This window comes from Lactuca virosa, chromosome 1, assembly GCF_052849685.1.
Source record: "Lactuca virosa cultivar CGN04683 chromosome 1, Lactuca_virosa_CGN04683_v6, whole genome shotgun sequence".
NCBI classification, from domain to species: domain Eukaryota; kingdom Viridiplantae; phylum Streptophyta; class Magnoliopsida; order Asterales; family Asteraceae; genus Lactuca; species Lactuca virosa.
This window is the reverse complement of record NC_136426.1, coordinates 28,130,874-28,139,601: the sequence shown is the minus strand read 5'-3', so window position 1 is coordinate 28,139,601 and position 8,728 is coordinate 28,130,874. Positions and strand designations below refer to the sequence as shown.

Sequence of the window (8,728 nt, the reverse complement as noted above, 5' to 3'; positions counted from 1 at the left end):
CTTGATTATCCATGGAGCCTTTTAGCACACTATACAAGTTATGGATGATTTACATGATCAACCCATATATTTAACTAGTCATCTTTTGATCACTTAATTAATCCTAGATTAATTCTTGATCAATACTAATTAAATAATACTATTAATATATTAGAATTTATAATATATTAATAAACCACAAGTGTTATTTCTCTCATTTAGTCTATCCAAATGCATGATGCCATGCAACCCAAATGGACCATGTCGGGTCGGGTCAAGTACATACCAGAAATAGTTATGGACTTAGACACCTTATCCAACAACGACATGTCTGTAGTGGCGTCCAAAGTGGACTACTGCATGCTAGAGCGATATAGTCATGAATATCACCTTTCGCATGTACTTGGTTTCCAAGTTCCGTCTTCATCTTCTTCTGTTCTTGATGCCCCACCTGGTAAGGTTGGATTTTACCTTCGACATCTTGTGTGTGGGTTACGGTTACCCCCGTCTCGCTTCTTTTTAGAGGTTCTTTGTTATTACAAAGTTCATCTTGTCAAGTTATATGTATGTCATGCAGGTTTGTCTAGCCTTTTTACTGGATTTATCATGAGTTCCTTTGTCTATTCTTTCCCTGGTTGTTGGTAATATCCTGCTATAAATGCTACCTCTAGGTGTTTTCTCTATGCTAATTTATTGTTATAGATGGGAGTAAATGTTCCTTTCAGCTGACATCTTATTTGGTCGGTGATATCCCACCCAAGTCCATAGTGGTGGGTGACGTCGTTCTTGACCGAAATGTGGATCAGATGAATGTGACACCCGAATCGCCCCCTGTGCTCCTAGGTTTTGGGCCGAATGCTTTCACTATCGAGCAATTGTTGGACACATCTAGCCCTATTATTGGTTCTGTACAGGTCGGTTATTCTAGCTCCACAAGAGTTGTGCCCCCCGTAGGTGTCTCTTCCAGTCGAAAATGTAGGCTAGTCCTTTCGTCTGATCAATTTGATCAGTTTCTCCAGGAGATTTCCCATGTGGGCCCTCAATGCGTCTCTCCCTTGTCCTCTGGTTGTGTGGCCCCCAAGCCAGTTGATATGTAAATGGATTGGCGTGCGTCACGTATTTACATTTATGATGTGTGTTGTTCGTGATTACTTTGTTCTGTTAACACCGTTTTCCCAACATCGTAGGTGGATTTCCTTCTTGTGTATTGCTTGAGGAAGAGTTGAACGAAGCATGCCTGTTTATACCTTGTGCGGAAAAAATTATCTTCGCCGTACTCGGGCGAGATCTCAAATTTTTTGATGGGTTATTAACTTTGCGAGACCGGTTTTTAGCCGCAAGGGTGAATGTACGTGTTGTCGAAGGCATGAAGCTTGCAAGAGAGGAAATGTTGGTGAAAGTGGGAGAGATGTATGCTGACTTATCAATACGTTACCGGGATGCTGCGGCCAAGGTAACTTCTCTAGAAAATCAAGGGACGCTCGTCCAGGCGAAGTATGAATCTTGTCTCCAGGAGAACGGCGTGTTGTGTTCTCATCTCCTTAACAAGTCTTGATTGTGTAGGATATGTGAGTCGGTTATGCTCTTGTTTTTGTAGGCAAGCCTGAACTTGGTGTTTCGCTTCTATGCCTAACCAATTTTGATTTTAGGTAGATATCTGGGTTGATACTTGGTGCCAACTAACATGTTTTTTGGGTATTTTGGTGTGTAATGGATATATTGGTGTAGTCGGCAGACCAAGCTATATAGTTTGAAGAATAAGTGTATTCTTGGGCTAAACGGGTAGCCTTTTTTCGAGTAATGATACTCGATGCATGCATAAATGTAGTCGGTGTTGGATGAAATAGGGTTTATGTTGGAGATCTGGATACCTCTTGGATCGTGTGAACACTTTCCGAACTGATATTTACATAATGAAAATATCGAAACAATTGAATTTCCACTTAGTATCATACACTTGCAAATACTCGAGAATCAGGGTGTTCTAAGAATTGAACCCATCAACCCATTTGAATACCAGAATGTAAAATACATACTAGTTTATAGAATTTCTAGCAAAATACAACTTGACGCTATTATAAAGCCGTGTGTCCCAATCCTCTCATGATCGTATCAAGGTCAAGTCCACAACCTCTTGAAATGCGACTACACTTCACAATCACGTAGGTAACTCCTTTCCATGTATCTGGGATGAATACTTCATGTGTTCCAATCTATAAGTATGAGCTTTCCACATTGAATTCAACTCCTAACATTATCTTAGGAGGGAATTAGGTGTCTCATCATTATAGAATTAAATGGACTTTAATCTCATCTCGATCACATACTTGTGCACTAGTCTCTTGTCAGACCTTTAATCAAGTGATCTGCCAAATTTTGTTGCGATTTCACAAACTCAACCGAAATCACACCGTTCATGATTAATTCTCTAATCATACTATGTCTAACACCTAGGTGTCTAGACTTGCCATTATACACCTGGTTGTATGCCTTAGCCAAAGCATCTGCACTATTATAAAGGATAGAAATAGGTGCTATCGGTTTAGACCACAAAGGAATCTCATAGACTAAATTCCTTAGGCACTCTTCTTCTTTACCAGCACCTGCTAACGCAACAAACTCATATTCCATTGTTGAGTTTGTAATGCAAGATTGCTTCTTGGAAGCCCAAGAAATGGCACCTCCCCCAAGCAAGAATATCCAACCAGAAGTTGAGGAATGGTCCTCCATGTTGGTTATCCAACTTGCATGAATGACCTTCTAAAACCGAAGGACTCCCCAAGTAACTCAAAGCATAATTCATGGTTCCTTTGAGATACTTAAACACTCTATTCACTGCTTGCCAACGTTGAGCACTAGGATTACTAGTGTACCTGCTCAACTTTCCTACAACAAAAGCAATATCAGGCCTGGTACTTGTCATGGCATACATCAAGCTACCAATATGTGACATCCCCTAATTTCTCGGCCAGAAAAGACCGATTTAATTTATGCTTTTTAAAATAAAATCAGAGAAAATCTTTTTAAAAGATGTTGCGGAATTGGTCCCCAAAACAAAACATGATAAAAGTTTATCAAAACCTTCTTTAAGAAATGTATAGTTTCATTTCATATCAAAACCTGCTTGCTCGTGGGCTCGCACGTTGTTGCGCATGCGAGGGGCTCGTTGTCCTCTTCTAAGTGGACCGAGGTCTAGTCCGAAGTAGGGTGGGTTCGTGGCTCATTACGAGGCTCGGACGCACGAGGGAAGGGGCACGCGTCACGCTTCTACTGGACCGCTTCGGATCAGCTCTCCTGTTCGGATGACTCAGCAGCATTTCGGACACGTGACTCGCATGACTCACGAATTTCGGACACGTGGCACTCATACAGCGAAGGTGACGTGGCCGAAGCCACCTATGCGAAATTTCTCGGTTTTCGCGCCAAAACTTCTAAAATCCATAACTTTCGCATACGAGCTCCGTTTTTGACGTTCTTTATATGCACGCGTAGGTAAAATTACGCTTTACAACGTTCGTTTAGACTTCGTTGGCTAATTTTGAATTTAATTTTTATATTATTATTTTTAACAGACCGAGACAGGAAATCCGTTAAAAATTCATAACTTCTTCATCTGACGTCCGTTTTCGTCTGTCTTTTTACTGTTGTGCTACAATTGACGAGACCTTCGATTCTCGTTTAGGTCGTCTCGGCTAAAAATCACTCGATCTAAAATTCGAGTTTTTAGCTGTCTACTGCTAAGCTGAAACTTAGAAAAATCATAACTTCCTCATACGAAGTCAGATTTGGGCGTTCTTTTTATACCTACTCTCAGTTTAACGAACACTACGACTTTCGTTTAGATTACTAAGGCCAAAAAGTAGTTTATCAAAAACTCAATTTTTACGACATTCCGCCCCGTGCCGGTTTTGTCGCGAAACTTCGACAGGTCATAACTTCTTCGTTATAACTCGGATTTCGGCATTCTTTATATATCCGTAATCCTTGTCACGCCCACTACAAGTTTCTTAATGGATATCGGTTTTATCTAATATTTATTTTTGACGCTCATTTTTATTCTTAATTAATTAAATCCTAATAATTAAGCATAAAACACATAATTCACATAATTGCTTTTCCTTTCTTCAAAATGAGTTACAAAGGTTAACCTAGACTATAATGTCAATATTAATGCCTAGCCTAGAAACACGGGCATTACACAATAGCCTTAGAGTATTCCAATTGTGAAATGGGAACGCCATTATTTGGCATTAACTTTACACTTGTATCCATAGGAGTACTCACAGGAGAATAATCGGTAAAGTTAAACTGCTTGAGAATTTTCTCAATATAATGAATTTGAGTCATTACCAAACCTTTGTTCATCCTTTTAATTCTTATTCCAAGAATTACATCAGCCTCTCCCAAATCTTTCATGGAAAACTTAGATGATAACAATTTCTTTGTTTCATCTACTTGATTTTGGTCGGTACCAAAAATCAGCATGTCATCTACATATAAGCAAATGATCACTCCAGCTCTGGTAGCATCATCAAATCTACTATAAACACATTTTTCACATTGGTTTGTCTTGAAACCAGAAGAAAAAATAACCTCATCAAACTTTTGATGCCATTGTTTAGGTGCTTGTTTAAGCCGATACAAAGATTTGACAACTTTACACACCATATGCTCTTTAGCGGGCATAATGAAACCTTCTGGTTGTTTCATGTAAACTTCCTCGTCAAGTTCACCATTTAAAAAGGTTGTTTTCACATCCATTTAGTGAATAACCAGATTGTGGATACTTGCCAAGGCAATCAACAATATAATAGTAGAAATACGTGCAACCGGAGCATACGTATCAAAATAGTCAACACCGAGTTTTGTCTAAAACCTTGAATGAATAACCGGTCTTTGAATTTGTCAATAGTTCCATTAACATTCATTTTCTTTTTGAAAATACATTTTCAACCAAGTGGTTTAGAACCTGGAGGCAAATCAGACAACATCTATGTGTTGTTCTCAAGAATTGATGATATTTCATCATCAATTCCTTCCTTCCAAAAGTCACTATCGCAAGACTCCATGGCCTCTTGATATGTCTTAGGATCATCTTCAATACTATAGCAATAAGAGTATTCAAGATTATTGTCATCCCTTGAACTTTCCACCAAATACAGTTGGAAGTCGGATCCGAAATTTTTCGCAATTTGGCCTCTTTTGCTTCTACGAAGCTCTTGTGGTTCTTGCACATCACCACCATCTTGAGTTTATGAATTTGGTACTTTATTAGTACCAAAAGTCAGATCCTTAGGCCTTTAAATTGATGAAAAACGCATCTCATCAAAAATTGCATCCCGTGATTCGATAACGATGTTAATCGAAACTGAATCATTAGGTTCTATTACATAAAACCTATATGCCTTGGAATGTTCAGCATATCCAATGAATATAAAATCAATTCCACGTTTTCCCAAATTTTTCTTTTTGGGCTCGGTGAGTTTTACAACTGTTCGACATCCCCAAACCCGAAAATAACTTAGATTTGGTTTTTTTGTTGAACCAAAGTTCATATGGGTCTGTTTTGTTCCTTTTATTTGGAACCCTATTTAATAAATAGTAGGTCGTTAACATGGCCTCTCCCCAGACTCCATCACTCAATCCCAAGTATGACAACATCGAGTTTACCGTTTCCTTTAAAACTCGATTTTTGCGTTCGGGAATACCATTCTGTTAGGGTGTGTAAGGTGCTGTGGTCTCATGAATGATACCCACTGATTAGAAGTATGTAGGATCCATATATTCACCGCCCCTATCAGTCCTAAGACATTTAACAGGATTGCACAACTGCAATTCCACCTCGGTTTTGTATATTTTGAATTTTTCTAAGGCTTCATCCTTAGAATGTAACAAATACACATAAGAAAACCGAGTGCAGTCATAAATGAAGGTGACTACATACTTTTTATTTCCTAAAGAAAAAGTGGAGTGAAAATCACACAGGCCACTGTGTACAAGTTCCAAAACAGTCGAATTTCTAGTGACACTAGGAAAGGGCTGTTTTGTCACTTTTGTAAGCACATATGTTTTTCATTTATCAGAAGTCATATCAAAGGTTGGAATTAATCCATCTTTTGACATCTCATGCATCCTTCTAAAGTTGACATGACCTAATCTTACATGCCAAAGCAAAGATTTATCAACATTAGAAGCAGAAGATACAAATGCAGAATTTTGAATAGGTAATAATTTGTCAACAATATTCAAATGAAACATTCTAATATTTAAATATCCAAAGCCAACAAACACCCCCCCCCTTATATAAGATGAAATTATCCGACTCAATAACTTGTTTAAAACCATCAGAATTCAAACAACTAGAACTAACAAGATTCTTGCGAATCTTGGGAACAAACAAAACTTTAAAAAGCCTAATTGTCTTTCCAGAAGTAAATTCAAGAAACATGACACCGGCACCACAAATAGGAATAAAAGAATCGTCTTCCATTTTTAGCACCGATCCATCTTCAAGCGGAGTTAATGTTTCAAACATCCGTTTATCCTTGCATACATGGTTCGTTTCCTCGGAGTCGATCCACCAAGCAACATCATCATCCTGTACATAGAATGATACATGAATGAGTGAAACATAATAAACATAATTCTGATTAGAATTATAAAAGTTAGTCAAAAGTTGACCTCCTTTAACATGGCTCGAGGACCCGTTCACCTTTCCATTGGCTCCACTATTTCCAGCACCATTATTGTTGCCTAAGTTCACACGATAATAACGCTTGCAATGCCCAACCTGATTGCACCTCCAACAAACCAGATCCTTTTTCTTTTTGTTGGAGTTGTTTGGGACATGTTGCTACTTACGTTTTCCATGTCATTTGTGGTTCAAATTTCTTGGTTTGTTTTCAGCCATATGAACCGAGGGCTATCCAAATTCAACTTTCCCTTTGGGTTTATCAGATTTTTCACTTTCCTTCACACGAATAGATTCTTCAATATGAATATGACTAGCAAGTTGAACCAAAGACATTTCCTCCTTTTGATGTTTTAAGTTATGTTTGAAATCTTTCCAGGATGGAGGAAGTTTGTCAATGATGCTTGACACAACAATGGATTCATCCATATTCATATGGTGCAGTTTAAACTGACCATATATGCCAAGGAGTTCATTGTATTGTTCAGTGACAACCCTTGAATCGTCCATCTTAAAATTATTAAAATCACTGACCAGAAACTTCTTGCTAGAAGCGTCCTCAGTGATGTATTTCACTTCAAGGGTGTCCCATAACTCCTTGGCATACAAGGGTTGACAATGGATATCAAATAGAGCATCATACATACCGTTCAAAATGCGACCTCTGTAGATGTAGTCATTGTTGTCCCACTTCTATCTCGTCCTTATCTCTTCAATTGTCTCAACAACACCTTCCTCAACCTCCAGTTGTCTTGGAGTAGTCAGCATGAAGTGCATTTTCTTCTTCCAGTGCCTGAAATCGACGCCTTCAAACTTCTCTAGCTTTGCAAACGTAGTGTTCATCTCGCGGATTGATTCTCCCATTTCCAGAAACAGAGATATCAGTTCGATTGTTGGAAGAAATAGGGTTTATGTTGGAGATCTGGATACCTCTCGGATCGTGTGAACACTTTCCAAACTGATATTTCTACCCTATGCCTGGGTTGCAAGAAATTCAGCCTAGGATAATCCAAGAGGACACTTACGAATCTAGGCACGAAAATTGTAAGCCAAATTGCTAGAAGGATTCTATGTTCGTCTGAAGAAAAAAGAGCTAATATTTTCGAATTTCTTCTCAAAGAGAAGAGTTGTTTATATAATAAATGAGATTTAGGGTTTGCCTTTTAGGGTTGGCCATCATGGGTTGCTTTGGAAGCAAGTCAGGAAATCCAGAATTTAATGAGGAAATCAAGGGTTTCCAAAACTGATGAATTTTGTCAGTTTTACCATAATCACACTTACGAAGCGGGACCCCAGCCAGGGGCTCTACCCCTTAGACCCCGCTAAGGGCGTTGCCCCAAGATCCCGCCGAAGGGGCACTGTCCCCGGACCCCCGAATTTTCGTCGAACCGACTTCTAATTCGATCTTATACATGTGTGCACTCTTGACATATGCATACATATATTAGAGTACAAATTATGAAGCCCCTTAGCTCACATGTTAGTTCCAATTGCATAAAATGACATGGTGACACTAAAATCACCAATAGTCAGCGGACCGAGCTACATGTTTTGAAGAATAAGTGTATTCTGCGGCTAAGCGGGTAGCCTTTTGTTGGATTAGGTGTCTAAGCCAATAACTAAATTAGTATAATCTTTAATTATTAGTGAAGTCTTTCTGGGTTGCCCTCAAACCTAGTAATTGAAAAGGATGACTTTTAGAAAGAGAGGGACTGATTTATTGATTTATTATGTGATTGATAAATAGCAATAAATGAATTTACTAATATTTTATGAAAATAATATATTAATTAGAAATAATAATATTTAACATTTACAGATGATTATAGCAGTTATGACTATATCTACTTAATCAAACATAAATCAGAAACTCTTGAAAAGTTCAAGGATTTTAAACATGAATTCGAGAATCAATTAGGCAGGAAGATAAAGATGTTTCGATCTGATAGAGGAGGGGAGTATCTTAGTATCGAGTTCCAAGACTACCTCAAGGAATGTGGAATAGTTTCACAAATTGACTCCTCATAGAACACCGCAACTTAATGGTGTGGATGAGAG

General features: G+C 38.3%; 1 protein-coding gene across 1 annotated transcript; it reads right to left on the bottom strand.

Annotated features, from left to right (window-relative positions):
* Positions 1-4,970: 4,970 nt before the first annotated feature.
* LOC145112374 (uncharacterized) lies at positions 4,971-7,315 on the bottom strand. The gene is made up of 4 exons (XM_079048543.1): positions 6,917-7,315; positions 6,692-6,769; positions 6,322-6,577; positions 4,971-5,224 (listed from the first exon to the last, which is right to left on the bottom strand). The coding sequence occupies exons 1-4, from the start codon at positions 7,313-7,315 to the stop codon at positions 4,971-4,973; spliced, it is 987 nt and encodes a 328-aa protein (XP_078904669.1).
* Between the last annotated feature and the right edge of the window lie 1,413 nt (positions 7,316-8,728).